The sequence below is a fragment of the Haliotis asinina genome, chromosome 4, assembly GCF_037392515.1.
Source record: "Haliotis asinina isolate JCU_RB_2024 chromosome 4, JCU_Hal_asi_v2, whole genome shotgun sequence".
NCBI lineage: Eukaryota > Metazoa > Mollusca > Gastropoda > Lepetellida > Haliotidae > Haliotis > Haliotis asinina.
Window position 1 is genome coordinate 54057675 of NC_090283.1, and position 24199 is coordinate 54081873.

The 24199-nt window shown below is 40.2% G+C and overlaps 2 protein-coding genes across 2 annotated transcripts in view; both read right to left on the minus strand.

Annotated features, from left to right (window-relative positions):
• Nucleotides 1-267: 267 nt before the first annotated feature.
• The window catches only part of LOC137281673 (sodium/hydrogen exchanger 1-like), a 50286-nt gene continuing 26354 nt past the window's right edge, over nucleotides 268-24199 (minus strand). Inside the window, exons 17-23 of the mRNA XM_067813069.1 lie at nucleotides 23454-23519; nucleotides 21640-21746; nucleotides 17859-17918; nucleotides 16022-16086; nucleotides 13875-13963; nucleotides 2036-5497; nucleotides 268-1401 (exon numbers count right to left, since the gene is read on the minus strand). Coding sequence (XP_067669170.1) covers nucleotides 5300-5497; nucleotides 13875-13963; nucleotides 16022-16086; nucleotides 17859-17918; nucleotides 21640-21746; nucleotides 23454-23519 — 585 coding nt within the window. The 3' untranslated portion in view covers nucleotides 268-1401; nucleotides 2036-5299. The remainder of the gene's footprint in view (nucleotides 1402-2035; nucleotides 5498-13874; nucleotides 13964-16021; nucleotides 16087-17858; nucleotides 17919-21639; nucleotides 21747-23453; nucleotides 23520-24199) is intronic.
• LOC137282097 (uncharacterized) lies at nucleotides 12565-13571 on the minus strand. The gene is made up of 3 exons (XM_067813829.1): nucleotides 13484-13571; nucleotides 13067-13200; nucleotides 12565-12991 (listed from the first exon to the last, which is right to left on the minus strand). The coding sequence occupies exons 1-3, from the start codon at nucleotides 13569-13571 to the stop codon at nucleotides 12572-12574; spliced, it is 642 nt and encodes a 213-aa protein (XP_067669930.1). The 3' UTR covers nucleotides 12565-12571.

Consider the following 24199-nt stretch of genomic DNA (forward strand, 5'->3'; position numbering starts at 1 on the left):
AAAATTGAAGACATGAAGAGAGAAGTGGTCCGATACTGGGACAGCATAACTCACGAGACACTAACCTCTCTGATAGGAAGTATGCCTACCCGTCTTAGACTGTGCCGTGAAGCTCAAGGAGACTTGATAAAATATTAAATTGTTACCTACACAACATGAAAAGGTCAGTTCACTTTCACAATACATTCAATTTTATCTGATTTGTTCTCGTTTAATAATATGAAATGCTTTAGCTATTCTCAATAATTTTGAACCATACTGTATAATACACAGTACCACGCGTGCAGCCATTGCAAACTAACATTACTTGCACTACTGTAAGGCTGGGAAATATTCCATTCTTGTATATCTCACATTGAAAAAGGACATAAAGGCTCATGTAAAACATGCTCCATTAACAAAACGTAAATATTCATTCTTATTCGGTTCTGTTGACCACGAATAACAAACAGAATTCCTGAAGGGCTACGGTTTCGATTCACAGAATATGTGAGCGTATCGCAACATCCTTATATGACATCAAATTTACAAAGTGTTGCACAGATCGGTAATCTTTCTGAGTAAATGTACTGGTAAGTTTATATTGAGCAGTGCCTTTAAGAGTACAATATCTTCCGGTTACTTTAGTCAAACCTGTTACGACATCGAAATCTGAAACTTCACGGTAACATCCCTTCACACATATTACATGTGAGATAAGATGTAACATGCAGTAATGACTTGAACTGTTTGTAATACACACACTCGGGGGAATTAGGTATATCACTCAATCTTTTAACGATTGAGTTGCAAACGATTATCACAAAATCTCTACTTAAACGAAGATATAAAATAGATTTCCAATTTCCTGTGACATCCATACCAAACCAAACCCACGCCTAAATAATGTTATTTATGTGTGTGACCCAACTTTAATCGAGTGACTTAGGCATCTCATAACACTGGAAAGGTAGTCTTGAGTGATCAAAATCTGTACCGATATTTAATAGTTTTACGTCGTTCATAAAGACATAAGGGCTAATCTGTCATAATCCCACCACACCATCCAAACACGGACTTGACGTGTGCCAGTCTGACGAGAGAAATATTCTGACAAATAATTGCTTGTCCCACCACAAGATCAAATAATAATGCCAAGAAATATACCTTTATTTTTGTGTTCTTTTTTTATTGTGCCACATTCCATATAGTGCTGTACATGTTGTATACAATGGTATATCATGGGTTTATATCCGATATATGTTGTACACAGTCACCATATCCATAATATTCCGCTATATACAGTGTTATATCTGATATATCATAACATCATACTTCTTAACATCATAACATCGAGTCATGTTGTACATACATGTAACATCATGTATGACATATCATATTGTCAATACCCTTATATCTGACCTACAGTCTAAGTATACTTAGTCTCAGTATATTTCGTTACACTCCACCACTGAGTCTAACAAAACCTAGTAGAGGGTCGCGTCAGGTAACCTTTGAGCGACCAATGACCGTCCAGTCAAAGCGAGACGTTAAATAGATTTAACCAACCAGACAACGGCTACTATTTAGGGATCGGAGGGACTTTCAAAATATTCAGGTCACTGACACAGATCTCTCCACAAACAAATATCCGCATATAACACAGTTATTTGACCTGTAGTATATACGCTTTGGGGTTCTGTTGACATGGTTACCATTAGTTAATATTTCTGCATGATGACATCCTTGAATATTGCCAGAAACACTGTTTTCAGTGACTGTTTACTCACTGTTGTCATGGTTGTACGTACGCCGTGTGCATTTCCCGGAAGCGATTGTACGCTATATAGCATTTGGAATCGTTCGGGTACGAACCTTTTCGAGATATAAAGTTCAAAAGGTATGTGCGAATGTCCACTTTCGTAATTTGGTAAGCTGTGTTCTGATTGGTCAATCTTAAAGGTTATCTGACGCGACCTCCCATAAGGCTTTGTTAGAATAAGTAGTGGAGTGTAACGAAAAGTCCTGAGGACAAGTTTACTTAGACTGGTCTGACCTATTATGCTGTATATTGCATCATATCCAACATATCTTATTGTATATTGCATTACATCTGATCTATCATGTTCTATAAATGATAATGCATCACAGCCTGCATATGTTATATATTGCAAACACATCTGACATATTATGTTGCTAATAGCACCACTTGTAACATGTCATGTTTTTAATGCAAAAACATCTGATATACTGCTTCGTTATACAGCACTACACCCAACATACATTTATTTGTAAATTTCTTCATTTCATTATCCCTTTTGGTAATAAAGCTTTCAACAGTGAAAATATATTTTAAAGTCTTTACAAAGTTAGTATATTTTGCTATGTTTCCTTTCAAAGAAGAGACAGATTTTTTTTTTGCTGAAATGATTGTATCGTTAAGTAATGGGCTTTTATTTAAGGCACCAAAATACACCAAACATTTTGACAGATTACCTTTTTGTATCAAGTAAGAGTTAATCAAGATTTGAAGATCATTCCAAAACATTCCCAATTAACATAGCACAAGTTTTCATACTCATCTTTCCAATAGCTGCATGAGGCACTTTGAATAAGGTTAATTTTTTTAAAGTTCCTTTCTGTTATAGAAAATACCATGGGCAATCAAAATTTGTATCATCAAACATATTCTCCCATTTATGACACATATGAGCAATATTATTGTTAAATGACAGCATATCATAAAATTATCTTGATCCAAGTATTGTTTTCATAAAATTCTTTTGATACAAACTTAGATTTATGTTGTAGATATGTATATACCTTTGATTTCTTATTGTATTTTTTGATGGTTAATAGTCCTTGTCTGATGTCAGATGTTTTGATTTTGGTTTTCAGATTTACTATTAAGCCATAATGGCTGCGCTAAAATTTGATCAAGGTTGCTTTCCTCTATATGGATGTTTGTGAGTACAATACACATTCCACGCTTTTAAAACATCTTTCCAATATGCATTATGAATATCAACAACATTACAAAATATTTGATATCATGTAAAGGAAAACTGCACGAATTACATATTGCTGAGTTTCTTAAATAAAGTCTCAAAGAAGATAGTTTCAAGGCACTGATGAAGGTTTTTATGTAAACCATTATTAAACCTCAATGCTTATAAACTTTTTGCAAAGTACTTCTCTTGATTTTTTTTCATTTTTGTCATTCCAAATAAAAAATATTTTAGCAAGGGAGGTAGGGAAATCTTGGGGTGGATTTGGTAAAGCATTGAAATATGAACTAATTTTGAAATAGCCGGTGTCTTGATAACAATGATTTTGCCAGTAAGTGCTAGATGTCTTATTGGCCACACTGTCAATAATCTATTAATTTCCTCTAGTTTTTCTTTGTATTGATGATCCATAGATCCTTCAATTCTGCATTATATATAATTCCCAGGACATTAAATTCCTTAATATACCCTTTGCGCAGTGGAATTGTTAAACAAACTTTGTAAGTGAGAAATATGAAAAAAATGTACTCAACTAAATGGCAACCAAACAATGTTATTGCCACTCCGTCCACCAAACTTATTGACACCTTTTAGGACTCTGTCCACCAAACTAAATATTGACACCTTTTAGGACTCTGTCCACCAAACTAAAAATTGACACCTTTTAGGACTCTGTCCACCAAACTAAATATTGACACCTTATCCAAACTACATAAACTAGATAAGTTATCTGAATTTACACAGCTGTTTCGAACTATGAACGATGCCAGAATATGGCAACTATTTGTCTTAATTCACATCAGTGCAGATACACACTCTATTTTTCGACCCTACAACTCGCCGTCCAAAGCGCATATACACGACCCCGCACATGCAAAAACCGAAAAATGCACGAGGCGTGACAGTTGCGTTTTGATGCAATGCTCATGTTTCTTGAAAAGGAGCGTTTTGGCTATTGTTTTTCACTTATCAGATATATGTACTAAATTAACTAACAGTCTCTTCAGAACAATACCTTTAATTATTGATATCAACATCTCTAAGACTTTGAAAAGAGAATCATACTTCATAAGTTTTAGAGAAATTAATTAGCAAACAGTAAAATGTTCCCTTTTCTTGTCAGTATTTGTATGAAAAATATCGCCTGTAATAAATTATGTTATCTCAGGCTGAATAATTGGCTTTTAAGCCTGCCTATAATTCATTAATAATATTTTAGGTGTCACACCATTTTTGAAGTCTCGAATTTAAAACTGATGAGAACGTTTTACACAAAACACCAATCATTGAGAAGCCAGGATAATCATCGGGATTATCTCTGTCTACCGACTTCAAAAGAGGGCATACAAAGTGAAAACTAAACTTTGTGAAAAACAATTGAGCTAAACAAATTGTGAGTTGTTCAAAGTTGTTAATAACGAAAAAGTGTTCTGGGTAAAATATGAACTTTCTAAAAACGATCTGGAAAAAAACGTCGAAAAAAATGATATTATCCGAAACATGACGTCATTGCACGACTATGTTCGTCCAGAAAGATTGTGTTTGGGACAAACACCGTATCGTCTTGAACGACATGTAGCGTATTACGACATGTAACCTATTAAAACGTGTACTAGTATTGCACTATGGCATTAAGCATTCCTCTGGATCATGGTACGTCGTTAGATAGATCTGGTTCAACATGATGTTTTAATGTTGAACATGCATAATGGCACATTCATCCTAATTTTATGCTGTGAACAAAAATGACCTATCTTAAAAACTCTGTTGAGTCTTAAGACTGAGGTTCAAACGTGTACACACATGGGGTGTGGCCTGCTTTCCTCGCCAAAACTTTTGTTTGATGCAAAGCAAAGGAGTCTTCAAGTACATTCCATGAAACATCACTTACTGGTTCAGGCTGATTTAAGCAGGGTACAGATGTATGTTATGAAGACGCACAGCAAAACCTATGGACGCACAGAGTCTACAAAACATATACATTTTGAAAATTTATTTCTCATTTTTATATCCAGATTTGAATTTCCTACTGTGCCAGGTGGCCAGAGGAGGTGCGTTTCCATAGAAACATGCCTATGAGTGGGGAAATGTCTCATTCAGGGTTTTATATTTCAGGCAGGTTGTGAAAATGTCCTCCATCCTCACTCCCCTGAGACCCATGATATGCAGAGATTACACTTACGTGAAACTGATATTTCTTTACCAAATATTCTATATTCAGAAAATAAGTAAAATTTGATGTTGTATACATTCCAATCAAGTTAATGTTAGGCGAATTGGGAACCCATGGGGATTTCCGAGATTTTCTTTCCTCACATGTAAGTTACTGATTGGTCGTTTCCAAACTCGGGGTTTGCGTGTTCTTGAACGTGACTGGCTGGTGCCGCTCTCTGTACTCGTGGTGTCCCCTGAAGATCCTCATTGCGCCTGTTCACGTCTGTGGTTACCTGGATTTGGTTGGCAAATCTATCGTCGTCCTCGGTCAGATTCCTGTCCCACTTCCGCTTTGTCTGAAAGAATCAGCAGTTATGGCAATCTTTAGATTAAAATTTAAGGTCACGTGTTTTCACTTCATGTAACAGTAACTTGTATTTATAACGAAAGAGCTTGTAGCCCACTTATGGATATAACCAACCTTTTCTGCCCTGGAGACTTGCTGTATATTAGTCAAAATACATTTATGGGAATTATCAGAAATTCTGTTCGTTACAAGTTATAACCAAAGTTTACCGAATTTACATTTAGAAGTAAATCTTATTTTGCTAATAACTTATAAGGGAAATGTTTCTGAACATTTCATTTTGCATACTGCAGTAAACTGAACTTTGATAGAGTTTCTTTTATCTTTCGTCCCTATGTTGTTAACGCTGCACGCAGCAGCATTTTAACTACATCATAATGACAGTCTGTAAATAACCGAGACTTGACCAGACGATCCAGTGATCAACATTATGAGCATTATGAATTATGAACATTATGACGTGTGAACCAAGTCAGCGAGTCTTACGACAAGCATGGGTTTACTAAAGGGCAGTTCTAACTCGAAACAATACAGGCTCGTAACTCGAAGCAGTCGTTAGATTGTCATTAATTAAGGACAATCGGTAAGCAGACACTACTTTAAGGTTGCGTAACTCAAGTTAGGACAGCCCTTACAAGGCAGGTTAGCGACTGTGTTTAAGGTGTGCCCCCGACCAGCCTTTAAGCAGTCTTTAAGTGGTCATAACATGTCAAAATGGCGATTTATCTTTACGTGAGAAATGGGAAAAGCGGAGAATCCATTATGTGAACCGTGTGTTCCACGACAGAGATAACCCTTCAGATACGCTGAATGATGATGAAATACAGGCAAGACTCAGATGGGAAAAGCGGATAATGCATAATGTGAACCGCGTGTTCCACGACAGAGATAACCCTTCAGATACGTTGAATGATGATGAAATACAGGCAAAACTCAGATGGGAAAAGCGGAGAATGCATAATGTGAACCGCGTGTTCCACGACAGAGATAACCCTTCAGATACGTTGAATGATGATGAAATACAAGCAAGACTCAGATGGGAAAAGCGGAGAATGCATAATGTGAACCGCGTGTTCCACGACAGAGATAACCCTTCAGATACGTTGAATGATGATGAAATACAAGCAAGACTCAGATGGGAAAAGCGGAGAATACATGTGAACCGCGTGTTCCACGACAGAGATAACCCTTCAGATACGTTGAATGATGATGAAATACAAGCAAGACTCAGATGGGAAAAGCGGAGAATCCATAATGTGAACCCTGTGTTCCACGACAGAGATAACCCTTCAGATACGTTGAATGATGATGAAATACAAGCAAGACTCAGATGGGAAAAGCGGAGAATGCATGTGAACCGCGTGTTCCACGACAGAGATAACCCTTCAGATACGTTGAATGATGATGAAATACAAGCAAGACTCAGATGGGAAAAGCGGAGAATGCATGTGAACCGTGTGTTCCACGACAGAGATAACCCTTCAGATACGTTGAATGATGATGAAATACAAGCAAGACTCAGATGGGAAAAGCGGAGAATGCATGTGAACCGCGTGTTCCACGACAGAGATAACCCTTCAGATACGTTGAGTGATGATGAAATACAAGCAAGACTCAGATGGGAAAAGCGGAGAATGCATAATGTGAACCCTGTGTTCCACGACAGAGATAACCCTTCAGATACGTTGAATGATGATGAAATACAAGCAAGACTCAGATGGGAAAAGCGGAGAATGCATAATGTGAACCCTGTGTTCCACGACAGACATAACCCTTCAGATACGTTGAATGATGATGAAATACAGGCAAGACTCAGATGGGAAAAGCGGAGAATGCATAGTGTGAACCCTGTGTTCCACGACAGAGATAACCCTTCAGATACGATGAATGATGATGAAATACAGGCAAGACTCAGATGGGAAAAGCGGAGAATGCATAATGTGAACCGCGTGTTCCACGACAGAGATAACCCTTCAGATACGTTGAATGATGATGAAATACAGGCAAGACTCAGATGGGAAAAGCGGAGAATGCATAATGTGAACCCTGTGTTCCACGACAGACATAACCCTTCAGATACGTTGAATGATGATGAAATACAGGCAAGACTCAGATGGGAAAAGCGGAGAATGCATAGTGTGAACCCTGTGTTCCACGACAGAGATAACCCTTCAGATACGATGAATGATGATGAAATACAGGCAAGACTCAGATGGGAAAAGCGGAGAATGCATAATGTGAACCCTGTGTTCCACGACAGAGATAACCCTTCAGATACGTTGAGTGATGATGAAATACAAGCAAGACTCAGATGGGAAAAGCGGAGAATGCATAATGTGAACCCTGTGTTCCACGACAGAGATAACCCTTCAGATACGTTGAATGATGATGAAATACAGGCAAGACTCAGATGGGAAAAGCGGAGAATCCATAATGTGAACCCTGTGTTCCACGACAGAGATAACCCTTCAGATACGTTGAATGATGATGAAATACAGGCAAGACTCAGATGGGAAAAGCGGAGAATGCATAGTGTGAACCGCGTGTTCCACGACAGAGATAACCCTTCAGATACGTTGAATGATGATGAAATACAGGCAAGACTCAGATGGGAAAAGTGGAGAATGCATAATGTGAACCCTGTGTTCCACGACAGAGATAACCCTTCAGATACGTTGAATGATGATGAAATACAGGCAAGACTCAGATGGGAAAAGCGGAGAATGCATAATGTGAACCGCGTGTTCCACGACAGAGATAACCCTTCAGATACGTTGAATGATGATGAAATACAGGCAAGACTCAGATGGGAAAAGCGGAGAATCCATAATGTGAACCGTGTGTTCCACGACAGAGATAACCCTTCAGATACGTTGAATGATGATGAAATACAGGCAAGACTCAGATGGGAAAAGCGGAGAATCCATAATGTGAACCCTGTGTTCCACGACAGAGATAACCCGTTCAGATACGTTGAATGATGATGAAATACAAGCAAGACTCAGATGGGAAAAGCGGAGAATGCATAATGTGAACCGCGTGTTCCACGACAGAGATAACCCTTCAGATACGTTGAATGATGATGAAATACAAGCAAGACTCAGATGGGAAAAGCGGAGAATGCATAATGTGAACCCTGTGTTCCACGACAGAGATAACCCTTCAGATACGTTGAATGATGATGAAATACAAGCAAGACTCAGATGGGAAAAGCGGAGAATGCATAATGTGAACCCTGTGTTCCACGACAGAGATAACCCTTCAGATACGTTGAATGATGATGAAATACAGGCAAGACTCAGATGGGAAAAGCGGAGAATGCATAATGTGAACCCTGTGTTCCACGACAGAGATAACCCTTCAGATACGTTGAATGATGATGAAATACAGGCAAGACTCAGATGGGAAAAGCGGAGAATGCATAATGTGAACCCTGTGTTCCACGACAGAGATAACCCTTCAGATACGTTGAATGATGATGAAATACAGGCAAGACTCAGATGGGAAAAGCGGAGAATGCATAGTGTGAACCCTGTGTTCCACGACAGAGATAACCCGTTCAGATACGTTGAATGATGATGAAATACAGGCAAGACTCAGATGGGAAAAGCGGAGAATGCATAATGTGAACCCTGTGTTCCACGACAGAGATAACCCTTCAGATACGTTGAATGATGATGAAATACAGGCAAGACTCAGATGGGAAAAGCGGAGAATGCATAATGTGAACCCTGTGTTCCACGACAGAGATAACCCTTCAGATATGTTGAATGATGATGAAATACAAGCAAGACTCAGATGGGAAAAGCGGAGAATGCATAATGTGAACCCTGTGTTCCACGACAGAGATAACCCTTCAGATATGTTGAATGATGATGAAATACAGGCAAGACTCAGATGGGAAAAGCGGAGAATGCATAATGTGAACCGCGTGTTCCACGACAGAGATAACCCTTCAGATATGTTGAATGATGATGAAACACAGGCAAGACTCAGATGGGAAAAGCGGAGAATGCATAATGTGAACTGCGTGTTCCACGACAGAGATAACCCTTCAGATACGTTGAATGATGATGAAATACAGGCAAGACTCAGATGGGAAAAGCGGAGAATGCATAATGTGAACCGTGTGTTCCACGACAGACATAACCCTTCAGATACGTTGAATGATGATGAAATACAGGCAAGACTCAGATGGGAAAAGCGGAGAATGCATAATGTGAACCGCGTGTTCCACGACAGAGATAACCCTTCAGATACGTTGAATGATGATGAAATACAAGCAAGACTCAGATGGGAAAAGCGGAGAATGCATAATGTGAACCCTGTGTTCCACGACAGAGATAACCCTTCAGATACGTTGAATGATGATGAAATACAGGCAAGACTCAGATGGGAAAAGCGGAGAATGCATAATGTGAACCCTGTGTTCCACGACAGAGATAACCCTTCAGATACGCTGAATGATGATGAAATACAGGCAAGACTCAGATGGGAAAAGCGGAGAATGCATAATGTGAACCACGTGTTCCACGACAGAGATAACCCTTCAGATACGTTGAGTGATGATGAAATACAGGCAAGACTCAGATGGGAAAAGCGGAGAATGCATAATGTGAACCGCGTGTTCCACGACAGAGATGACCCTTCAGATACGCTGAATGATGATGAAATACAGGCAAGACTCAGATGGGAAAAGCGGAGAATGCATAATGTGAACCGCGTGTTCCACGACAGAGATAACCCTTCAGATACGTTGAATGATGATGAAATACAAGCAAGACTCAGATGGGAAAAGCGGAGAATGCATAATGTGAACCCTGTGTTCCACGACAGAGATAACCCTTCAGATACGTTGAATGATGATGAAATACAGGCAAGACTCAGATGGGAAAAGCGGAGAATGCATAATGTGAACCCTGTGTTCCACGACAGAGATAACCCTTCAGATATGTTGAATGATGATGAAATACAGGCAAGACTCAGATGGGAAAAGCGGAGAATGCATAATGTGAACCACGTGTTCCACGACAGAGATAACCCTTCAGATACGTTGAGTGATGATGAAATACAGGCAAGACTCAGATGGGAAAAGCGGAGAATGCATAATGTGAACCGCGTGTTCCACGACAGAGATAACCCTTCAGATACGCTGAATGATGATGAAATACAGGCAAGACTCAGATGGGAAAAGCGGAGAATGCATAATGTGAACCGCGTGTTCCACGACAGAGATAACCCTTCAGATACGTTGAATGATGATGAAATACAGGCAAGACTCAGATGGGAAAAGCGGAGAATGCATAATGTGAACCGCGTGTTCCACGACAGAGATAACCCTTCAGATACGTTGAATGATGATGAAATACAAGCAAGACTCAGATGGGAAAAGCGGAGAATGCATAATGTGAACCCTGTGTTCCACGACAGAGATAACCCTTCAGATACGCTGAATGATGATGAAATACAGGCAAGACTCAGATGGGAAAAGCGGAGAATGCATAGTGTGAACCGCGTGTTCCACGACAGAGATAACCCTTCAGATACGTTGAATGATGATGAAATAGAAGCAAGACTCAGATGGGAAAAGCGGAGAATGCATAGTGTGAACCCTGTGTTCCACGACAGAGATAACCCTTCAGATACGTTGAATGATGATGAAATACAGGCAAGACTCAGATGGGAAAAGCGGAGAATGCATAATGTGAACCCTGTGTTCCACGACAGAGATAACCCTTCAGATACGTTGAATGATGATGAAATACAGGCAAGACTCAGACTCCACAGAACACTGATTTTTGAACCGTGTGATTTAATCAGAGATAATGTTGTACGTCCTACATGTCGGTCATATGCTCTAAGTATGTCTCTACAAGTGGTGACAACGCTGCGTTATTATGCAACTGGCAGTTTCTTGTCCGTTTGCGCAGATGTACAAGGTTTGTCCAAATTGCAGCTTCAAGATGTGTCCACGATGTTTCAACATCATTGTGCAAACGTGCCAATGAAAATTTTCATTTTCCAAAGACACAAGTTGAAAAACGAGCAAATAGCTGACTTTCCACATGTGCTTGGAACTATACACGCTTCCATTATCCCAATCAAAGCGCCACAAAAGATGAACATTTGTTTGTGTCTAGGAAAGGTTCATACCATGGCATAAATGTGTAAATTGTGAATAGAGCTCAGGTGCAAATCATAGTTGCACAGTGGCCTGGCAGCACTCACGATTCTTATATTTGGAATATGTGCAACCTAAATTTGACATTTGAACAAGGCTTGGTGGGAGATGACTGGTTGCCGGGAGACAGTGGGTATGCATGTGCTCCATGGATGATGACTCCTGTGTTGAATCCTACCTCCCCAAACGAACAATGGTACAACATCGCTCAGCGTAAAACCCGAAACACAAGTGAAAGGACAATTGGGGTGTGGAAAATGAGATTTCGTTGTCACATATCTGGAGGTTGTTTGCTATTTCAACCTTCCAAATGTTGCAAAATAACAGTTGCAACGGCAACGGTGCACAATATGTGCATTTCAAATGGCCTACCACTTCATGAAGAACTTGATGACAATGAATACGATAACAACGATGATGAGGACGATGATGACTTCTTGGTTCCTGGACATCAACAACAAAGAAGTGGCTTTGAAGCTCGTAACAAGTTACTTGAAACAACCTTTGCCAGGAAATGATAGTTCAACAGAAAATGAACACGTGTAAAACAAAATTCAACATATACAAACGTGTCAGCAAACAGCCTTTCAAAATATTTCATTTGTCATGATTTCAGTATTGTACTTGTTTTCACACTTTAAGATTCTTTTCAAGACTGTCATAGTCATACAAACTAATGCACATCATAAGCCTTAGAAATAAAACAGGGGTACGTTCAGAAACATGTACTTATACATCACCAGTTCATGCAATCTTTGTCCCTGTGGGCGGTGATGTGGGGTAGTGCCTCTCCTCCATGTTTGTCAGTGGTACTGCCCCCTTCTCTTGGTAGTGGAAAACAACATCAGTCGACAAGTCATTGCAGTAGGATTGCCATTGTATTTATCTATATTTTGAATCTCTGCTCTTCAACGTCAAGGCGTCTTTTTCAACAGCCAATCGTTGACGCTCGATTTCCAGTCTTTCTTTTTCAATTGTTATTATCTCTTCCTCGTTGCTATTTTCTTTCATGATATTTCTTTGTTTTGTTGATGTCATCGATTTTGAGGACGCTGGTTCGCTTTTGTTGTCTTTGCTGGGTTCTGGGTCGTTTACATCTTCATCTACGAGAACGTGATCATTCACAACAGCTGTAGACGTGGATGGCTCGCTGACAAATGTGTCAGTACCCTCCTCAACACCTTCGATGGCGGTGTCACCTATTATCCTAAAAGCACATTGTTCTGTTTCGTCCAGGGTATCACAACAAAGTTTACCGCCTCCAGTTTTCTTCATTTGTTTTCTTCGTAATGCTTCGTTTGTCTTAGTGGGTGATTTTATGTCTTACCAATTCTTTGATAATGTTCTTCTTACTGACGGGTCTATTCACGGCATTGCAGATCTGTTCCCAAGCCTTTTTTTATGAGTAGCCACGTCGGAAAACTTGTTGAATAAAACGTCTTTATGTTTAGAGAATTCTTGTACGAGAATCGATCTCTCTTCGTGGTTGAACCGGGCTTTCCGATGTGTTTCTTATCCTGCTCCATTATATATCAGAACACGTTTGACACTTAAGATTGGAAATTTCAAGAACTATAACAACGTCGGGTTTGTCCATCTCAGTTCTACCAAGACAGAAATGAAGATGTAGAATTGATCGGCAAGTAAAGCAGATTACCAATATTGTGATGTGGTCAATGAACAAACTGTTGGTAGTGTTCTGTGTGAACCCATACAGTTTCTCAACTTCATTAAAAGCACTATCCAAACAGATGGAAAAGTACAAAGTGTCAAACGTAACTGTGCTAGCACTACCTGTAGTACGCTCAATTGTGACTGAATTGTGTGTCAAACAGATGGAAAAGTACAAAGTGTCAAACGTAATTGTGTTGTTGTCTGTCATTTCACAATGTTTGCTATAAAACCACATGATTCACAGGGAATCCCGTTGCCTTTAACATTGTCTTAAGCTGTCTATATTTCGAGTTACACTTATTTAAGGAACGCCTAATGAACGCGTAAGTATTGTTTAGCGCATGCTTTGTGATACACAACTTAACTATTTTGAGGACGTTCGTAAAGCGTTCGTTAACAATGAGTTAGGGACAGATTTAACGACTGCTTCAAGTTACAAGCCCCAGGGGTTGAATGACCTTGTGTCGTGAAGATGATAACACCAAATGGATTTCTTCATGATTCTACGTACAGTGACACCTTTGGTCTTCTTCAGCAGGCCACTCAGGAAAGAGGCAACAATGTCTTCAGTCTTATTCTCCCCTTTCTTCTTCTCGGCCGCTGTGAAAGACATGCAGTTATCATGGTGGTGAGCAGATGGAGAGAGAGAGAGAGAGAGAGAGAGAGAGATTTGAAAAGTAATATACATAGGTGATGCTGAAGCATTAAGCCAAAGTCAAATGCAGTTTTACCACAAAAGAAATTTGTTTGTTAGATATGTAGAACGAATGAGTGAACTCATTACTTTGAATGACCTGATCATGGGACATTTAATCAGGCTGGAGTCCCTACACGATACAGTCTTGGACCGTTAAAACTAAATCAAGGTAAACTGTCGCTGACGGGGTCTTATTACTATGTAAAAGGATAGAACCTTTTATGCAGTACGTTATTTTCAGTTTTAGTCTTGTACATGTTTTATATAGTACCATGTCTCCATCAGTGACAGTCTATGCCTCGATGGCAGTTTTAGTGTCTCTTTTTATAGAGACCAAGGTCCCGTTAGAGACAGTACATACCTTGACGACAGTTCTAGTGTTATATATCCTTTGATATAGTTCTAAGGCCCTGCCCTGTATATACCTCGACGGCAGTTTTAGTGTTATATATCCTTTTATAGAGACCAAGGCCCCGTCAGAGACAGTGCACACCTTGACGGTAGTTTTAGTATTATATATCCTCTTATATAGTACTAAGACCGCGTCTCTGACAGTAAATACCTTGACAGCGGTTTTAGTGTTATAGATCCTTCCAACTGATTCCACTCCACTTGACACAGGGTTGTCTCTCCCTTGTCTAACCAATGCACCGAAGCGTCAGTTGAATCAGTCCCAACCAGTCAGGTCAGTTTCCCAATTACATCCCTGCCGTCCATACTCTTTTCTTTGGCCCAATTTACGGTGGGGTTTTTCAACTTCACTATTTCGAACGATTCTTCTTTCAACCAACCACCTGCGCCGAAGAGGCGTATTTTGCCAGTTGTCGACTCGGACTCGGACTAAAGTTACTGCAGAGTTATCGTTCCTGACAAGGGCACTGTTGTGAACCCAAACTAGGTCACAGTCCCTTTCCACAAAATGTTTACTAACGTTGATAATTGTGAACCGTCTTCTTAGAAACAGGTTCACCTTTACCGCGTTTTATGCTTCCCTTGAAGATTTCCACTGTTGCAGTAGTTAACCTTCTAGAAATGTGACAGGTTTGGGGTGTTTTGTGTCCAGCCACTGTCAATGACACGTGTACATCTAGGCTACACATTAGCGATCTATGACGAAATATCAAATATGCCATTGTACTCGTTAAAAATAAACTTAGTATTTACAAGGTGGTGTGGTTAATAAATTGCCATTAAACAAATTTGGAAACTAATGATGTATATGTTGTTTTTCATACCGTTTTCTACAGTACTGTATTGCGGCACGTATGCAGTTTGGTTTCACTCGCGCATTAATACAGATCAGCTGATTACGTTGTTAACACATAGCAAGATGCGACATGGAGCTCGTAAGTCATGGTTTCTCGATTTAATTACGCAATGGGTAATAAATAGAATAGCCCACGAGGTACGGGTGATTACGGGAAATCTATCCCTCTTGAAAGTAATGTTTATTTCACTCGGGACATTTTTCCCGTAATCACTCGTACCTCGTGGGTTATTCTCTAAACATAGTACTCCGTCAGTGACAGTATATACATTCATTTAAGTTTAATCTTTTATTTCCTTTAATATAGTACTAAGACCCCGTCAGTGACAGTATATACCTTGATGGCAGATTAAGTATTATATATCCTTTCAATATAGACCAAAGACCCCTATAGTGTTATAAGCCCCTGTGTTATAATCAGCACATATATACACACACACTCACTACATAAAATATATATCAGTCTGCATGCTGCATATTGTAAAAAGCAGTCAAACTCTTTCACAACATTCTTGTCATGTCGATTGCTTTGTAAGTTCAAATAAACCGCTAACAAATAAAATCTAAATATTTGTAATCAGCTCTTCTCAAAGGACTTTTAAAATTCCTACTTGTAAAGCAGTATGGTGTGTATTGCCAGCCACCTGACCTGGACATCGTGTCCGGAGAAAAACAGATTACTCCCAAGCCTTACCTGCCATAGCACCAGGAGGAACACTGGTGCCATTGTCTTCTTGTAAGCTGGTCTCAGTCTGGGGACTTAAAAGACGAAACAATTTGTATTATTACAGATTCATTCCAACATTTCCATGTGGTAAAGTCTGCATGCTTGGTCGGGGCAAGTTATTTAGACCTTGGATACTGATTCACACACAAACCGGCAATCAATGAGTGTGACCCATTGTTATCTCATACAAGCTAACTCTTAGATCCATGCTCTTAATTAAGCTTAAATTTACACTTCTAAAGGGTTTTTGTCATTTTACTTTGTTTCCTATTGAAGAGTGCCATGATTACGTATTATTTTTCGCATCTATGATTGTTATGTTTACCGTTTGTGCTTGATTGTACAGTGATGTCTGTATTCATGTTACCTTTTACATATATGAACTCCGTATGATGTACGATAAGTTTCATTTTTTGACAATAACACTTATCGGTCTTTGACTCCTACTGCCGAGTAGGACGTACATCTGAGAGAACATTCGTAACTACTCGTCTCTTTCCGTGACCTACAAGAACATTCGTAACTACTCGTCTCTTTCTGTGACCTACAAGAACATTCGTAACTACTCGTCTCTTTCTGTGACCTACAAGAACATTCGTAACTACTCGTCTCTTTCTGTGACCTACAAGAACATTCGTAACTACTCGTCTCTTTCTGTGACCTACAAGAACATTCGTAACTACTCGTCTCTTTCTGTGACCTACAAGAACATTCGTAACTACTCGTCTCTTTCTGTGACCTACAAGAAGACTCGTACCCCTCTCGTACGCCATTATTGCCAAGAATCGTGGCAAACCAATCAAATCGCGCGTAGTAAAACGCATTTCAAACCATGAAAATGGCGGTACCGTTGAACTTTGAAACTTCGCTAACCTATACCAAGCACAATTTAAACATAAACTTTGGGCTTAAGGATGAACAACTTCCAACACTAAAACATCTATGTAAAAGTAATGACCGTATTGCAGTTTTGTCCACGGGTTGTTGGATATACTAAGAGCCATGTTTGGAGATTCAGAGTTATCTTTCCTGGGAATAGTACTAGACATTATTTATCTCCATGCCCGTTTGCGCTTAGACAGGACCCAGTCGTAAACATGGCCAGGAGAGGCCATCCGGCTTGCCGGAATGACACGAGTAGTTACGAATGCTGAGTGAAGAGTCTCTAGAGTCTGATATATGAATATTTATCATATACCTTTGAAGACTATAATACACTTACACATGCGGTAGAGTGAATATAGAGACGGTCATATCTCATGGGATGCAATAAACAAACCCGTATTTCAACTGGTCGGTTATTGATCACAAGAACATTCAGGTGATAAGAAATTGGAGTTACGTCCCTTAGAATGTCATCTGCTCGACTTGATTTCCCGTGATACATCTTCCAAAGAATGTGATAATGCATTGTATTCACTTCAACTGACACGTTTCTATTTGATGTTATGGAATTTCATAACATTATGTATTTCGCATGGTCTCTGGCTATCACGGTTTTCTCGGGTTACGCACTTTCCTAATTTTTATCACTCTCTTTTACCAGTCTAAGGAAAATTCATCTTAGTATTATGCGTGACACCCCTCTTCTGTGTCTAACAAACACTAGTAGTAGGTCGCGTCAGGTAACCTTTGAGACTGACCGCCCGATCCCGTTAGTCGCCCCTTACGACAAGCATAGTCGCCTTTTAAGGCAAGCATGGGTTGCTGAGGGCCTATTCTACCTCGGGACCTTCACGGGTCAGCTTGTCTTGAATGCTAAAACACTAATTATAATGGCTTAAAGAATGTATATTACACTTACGTAATGTCTTGCGCAGGCGCAGCAGAGGCTCCCATTTGATGAAGATTATCGTAGTGTTCTCTGGAATGGGGGAAAAAAGATATGCACTGTTTTGTCAAACATCTGATGTTCGCTAACAAGTACATATATTTACTCCTCCTTTAGTAATATTTCTTCCATATCACGGCGGGGAACACTGGAAATAGGCTTCACGTGTTAAACAATTAATGTAGGGAATAGAACCCTGATCTTCAGCGTGACGAGTGAACGCTTTACACATTACGCTACCCTATCGCCCATTTGAGTTAAAGGTTTCTCTACATGGCAGGTGTACGTAGCAATATTCAACATGCATCTCATTAAGCAGAACTGAAACATTTTGGAACAGGTAAACCAGTGACTGAAAGCATGAGCATCGATCCACACCATCAGGTGAGTGAGTGAGTGACCAAGCTAATATCAGGTAAGGTCATGAAATCTGGCTCAGTCAAGGCATTCGGGAACTGGGCCTGTACTAGTTTGCACACTGGCGATGAACTCACACAGTACACCAAAGAGGTATTGCCAGTCAGTACACAGCTGTAACGGTTACAAATTGGCCGGTTACAGTTTGGCCGGCACTGGCCTGGTTACGTGTCTGCTATTCAAAAGAAGCTGATAGCAAAAGAAACTTTGAAAAAAATCCATAGGAATGTGATTCATAAAACAAAATGAAAACATGACGCCTTATTCTTTCATTGTCCTTCTGGATGAGCTTGGTAAACCACAAACTCTTGCGCAAATGTAGTTGAGTAGCGTAGAGAAAATGACCAGTCTTCATATATGAATACTGGTCGTATTCTCTACGCTGCATAACCCCATTTGCGCTACAGTTTGCCTGTGGTTATACACAAACTTCAGAATTCGATTCTTTTAAAAGCGTTTTCAGAATTTCATTTAGTATTCAGTCTTTTGGCGTTTTGTACAGTATGACATGATTATCAAGCAATACTATAATGCAGACCATATATTAAATGTGTGTTCTTGAATGAGGCATGTCAACAGGTTTTCCATGATCTAACAACATTAGACAGGCTGAATGTCCCAGCGAATTTCATGCTGCGTGTTGCTGTTCGTAATTTAGCTCAACACATAACCTTAGTGGAAACTAACTCTATATGAGTGCTTGTCAACAAACACTGTTTCCTTTTAGAGCCACATTACTGCTTGACAAGTATTAGAGCCAGCGCGGTGAACAAGTAACTGGCGGAACAAGTAATCTGGACGAATACACTTGGTTGCTAAAGGCAGATTGGCGATTAAGCAAGTCCAATACATTCTGACCGTGGCGTGAAATCAATACCGTTACTCTTTAACACGTGTCTCGTAGACCGATTTAGTTCAGTAAAACACCACCACGACAATTAAAACGAAAACCTGTCCCCCTCTTGTTCCAAATGGAATGTTCTCGAGGGCGTTCCCATATATGCAAATTGGGGTCATTTGACAGGTCGTGGGTCATCTAATACTTGTCAAGCAGTAAGTAACTTTACATTCAGAAATGATGAAAATGTCAGGCTCTACCTTTTGGCCATGTCTCTCGAAAGGACGACATGGGCCTGAGATAATTACCCACAATTCACCAGACAGGAAGTCACTGTCTACACTGGACCAGTACAGTATTGCGGTACAGTATTTACGGTAACCTACCACAGTACAGCTATGCCTGTAACGGGCCTCTGACAGAAAACAATCAGTGGTCCAGCACTGACTCTGTACCGTGGTACAGCATGCCAGTACCAACGCTACAGGCCGGAACGATGCTAGTACCGGCCCTGTTATGTTATGTTAACTGGAGAGTGACGACAATCTCTAAATAATCGTGCCTGGACCAAACAATCTTGTGATAAACATGGCGACTATCCATCTACGCAAGAGGAATACGATGGCATATGTCAAGCTAGATAGCGAGTCTGACCATCGACTCTCCTTAGTCACCTCTTATGACAAGCAGGAGTTATGGAAGACTAGTTCTAGAATGGATCTTCACGGGTTCGCACCAACAAGGAACTCACACTTCCTTTAAACTGGGCCATGTGGGCTTTGCTAAGATGCGTTGTCAATAATGAAACACCCTCCGACATTTCATGGACGCGTTACGGAAGACTAGGTCTAGAACGGATCTTCACGGGTTCGCACAACAAGGAACTCACACTTCCTTTAAACTGGGCCATGTGGGCTTTGCTAAGATGCGTTGTCAATAATCAAACACCCTCCGACATTTCATGGACGCGTTACGGAAGACTAGGTCTAGAACGGATCTTCACGGGTTCGCACAACAAGGAACTCACACTTTCTTTAAACTGGGCCATGTGGGCTTTGCTAAGATGCGTTGTCAATAATGAAACACCCTCCGACATTTCATGGACGCGTTACGGAAGACTAGGTCTAGAACGGATCTTCACGGGTTCGCACAACAAGGAACTCACACTTTCTTTAAACTGGGCCATGTGGGCTTTGCTAAGATGCGTTGTCAATAATGAAACACCCTCCGACATTTCATGGACGCGTTACGGAAGACTAGGTCTAGAACGGATCTTCACGGGTTCGCACAACAAGGAACTCACACTTTCTTTAAACTGGGCCATGTGGGCTTTGCTAAGATGCGTTGTCAATAATCAAACACCCTCCGACATTTCATGGACGCGTTACGGAAGACTAGGTCTAGAACGGATCTTCACGGGTTCGCACAACAAGGAACTCACACTTCCTTTAAACTGGGCCATGTGGGCTTTGCTAAGATGCGTTGTCAATAATCAAACACCCTCCGACATTTCATGGACGCGTTACGGAAGACTAGGTCTAGAACGGATCTTCACGGGTTCGCACAACAAGGAACTCACACTTTCTTTAAACTGGGCCATGTGGGCTTTGCTAAGATGCGTTGTCAATAATGAAACACCCTCCGACATTTCATGGACGCGTTACGGAAGACTAGGTCTAGAACGGATCTTCACGGGTTCGCACAACAAGGAACTCACACTTTCTTTAAACTGGGCCATGTGGGCTTTGCTAAGATGCGTTGTCAATAATGAAACACCCTCCGACATTTCATGGACGCGTTACGGAAGACTAGGTCTAGAACGGATCTTCACGGGTTCGCACAACAAGGAACTCACACTTTCTTTAAACTGGGCCATGTGGGCTTTGCTAAGATGCGTTGTCAATAATCAAACACCCTCCGACATTTCATGGACGCGTTACGGAAGACTAGGTCTAGAACGGATCTTCACGGGTTCGCACAACAAGGAACTCACACTTTCTTTAAACTGGGCCATGTGGGCTTTGCTAAGATGCGTTGTCAATAATGAAACACCCTCCGACATTTCATGGACGCGTTACGGAAGACTAGTTCTAGAATGGATCTTCACGGGTTCGCACCAACAAGGAACTCACACTTCCTTTAAACTGGGCCATGTGGGCTTTGCTAAGATGCGTTGTCAATAATGAAACACCCTCCGACATTTCATGGACGCGTTACGGAAGACTAGGTCTAGAACGGATCTTCACGGGTTCGCACAACAAGGAACTCACACTTCCTTTAAACTGGGCCATGTGGGCTTTGCTAAGATGCGTTGTCAATAATCAAACACCCTCCGACATTTCATGGACGCGTTACGGAAGACTAGGTCTAGAACGGATCTTCACGGGTTCGCACAACAAGGAACTCACACTTTCTTTAAACTGGGCCATGTGGGCTTTGCTAAGATGCGTTGTCAATAATCAAACACCCTCCGACATTTCATGGACGCGTGACACTCACTTGAGCAGGATCATGTTGTGGAGCTCCTGGAACTGGGTCTGTCCGAGTTCTGGATTTATTTGTAGCACCTTCCGGATATAGCGGTCATCAAAACGATCCAGTTCCCCCTGTGTCGAGAGTGAGTTAGGTGGTCTTAACTCAGTGGAGGTAGGTCGAAATATAAGATGGCCCCAAGGGGCAAAGGTTCGACACACCACAACGGTCGTATAAATATTACTTTGTCTCAGACACCCCACAGGCATGACGTGTCATCACCAGCAACAAATACAGAGGTCTGACATGTGATAGTCGAGATCACGTACCTTGTGATATTCCTATAAACATATTGCATATTTTTCTTATTTATCTGATATATACTACAGGACATGAACAATTAAAATGTATAATTTAAATAACAAACAATATTTTCAAATACCAATAAATAAATAAATAAATAAATAAATAAATAAATAAATAAATAAATAAATAAATAAATAAATAAATAAATAAATAAATAAATAAATAAATAACATCATTCTTTCACTTTCATACCCATGCATAGACCTCAACAAGCAAACAGATCACACATTTTCATTAAGTAAATTCTCATAGATTGGCCATTTCCTTTCAAAGTAATTATACAGTGCGTTATTCCAACATCTTACTTTATCTATCAAATAATAGAATTACAATTCCTTCTTGAAATGACATGAAGTGGGTGATATTTTCATCGTCGTTTATATGTTTATACATACAATATTCAGCAAGCAGAAGAATTAGATCTAGAGCACCATCAGTTCGAAATGTGGAAATATAACCAAAAAGGATCAGATCATCCTGAAGGTTTATAATACCTGTGTGTGAACTCTTTAGCTCAATCCACGGAGACAATTTTGCCAAAACCTTTTACAATTCTACACAAAGAGATATGGATTCAGGCTCAGAACCGCACAATGTACAATGATAACTTTATATTGACCCGGCTTCATTGACAGACTTTTTAATGGAGGTGACTGATGCCTTACTCTGAGAGTGTTGGTTGAACGTCTCATGGAACTCAACCTCAAATATAAACTGAAGAGCAAAAGAAACGAAACACTTCTGTCGAGTATTTAAATAGAAGACATAAACACGATCGCTTACTTTTGTGTCCAAACTTGAGTTTCTTTTGCAGTTCAGTGTATGTTACCAATGTTTGTAATTTCCACAGACAATATTGTTAATTACACGTACCAGTCTCTAACGGACAAATTTTGTCTGTTCAAACCAAATATATTTAGTAAGAACCTCCTGACGGGAGGCTGATAATCTAGTTGACGGTTGTCTTAATAACATATTCAACCCTTTGGCAGAGATGGCCAGATTCAGATGATGGCGGATATTGCTTGGACGTTGCTGAAGCCGCGTAAAATCCCAATTCTATTAGTGTATAATATCAACAATTAGAACTTTGGACACTGTCTTTGATCGCGCATACAACTTTCTTGTCTACATACTACAGAAGTTGATTCTCACCCTTGTATATAACAGGCTATGAATGTCCCTTGCTTAATCTGTTGACCTTGGTTTTCTTTACGAACCTTAACGATCTGGACCATACACTAACCCTGAACCTTACTCTAACCCTAACCAATAGTAAAGTCGCTTGCTATCATAGATGGCGGAAGTAGTCTTACCCGGCATTCCGTGGATAAGGGTTTTCTTCAAAATCATGGGTGAGTGAGTTTAGTTTTACGCTGCACTCAGAAATATTCCATCCTCAAAATCAAAGTTCTGTACAAAACTATGTGGCCAAATACTTGGGCTACATGAAAGACTGGACAAGGCAGACCCACCTTTACAGCGTATCTTCCCCGCACACCGATAATTTCCTCCGCACCTGCCATTACGTGATCTATCAGCTGAAATAATAAGCGAGTAAGTATTTTCATGCGCCGTTTTTTAATGTTCATTTACATCACGGCGATGAACACCAGAAATGATATTTACACACAATACCCATGTGGGGAATCGAACCCGGGTCTTAGGTGTGACGAGCCAACGCTGTAACAAGTCAGCTACCCCACCGCTCCGAAACAATAATATAACTGTCTATACTATGTCACGTCTGTAATCCTTAAATTTCATCTCCTACATTTAAAGACTTACGTCAGAATGAAAATTCAGTTCGGTCAGGTGGGTGATGAGTCACAAGGAAAAGCTTATGTGCCTGACACATTACTCGAGTGAGGGAGTGAGTGAGTGAATATGGTTTTACGCCGCTTTTTGTACCATATTGCTGGGATACGATGACATTCGCCAACCAAACCAGCGATCCTGATCACCCGATCCCGTTAGTCGCCTCTTACGACACTAATGGGTCACTGAAGATCAATGGTAACCCAGATATTCATGGTGGACAAGGAAGATACATTATCGCAAATCTGATTATATTGCAGCGTCTTTTGCATGCTCGCACCCGCAGCAATAAGACCACCTGGTTAGGGTGTTACCCTTTGTGTTTATTTCTACCATTTATCTAAAAACCCGTCAGAAAACGACCATAAATTTATTCCCCCTGGATGTATTTTATCCTCCATAT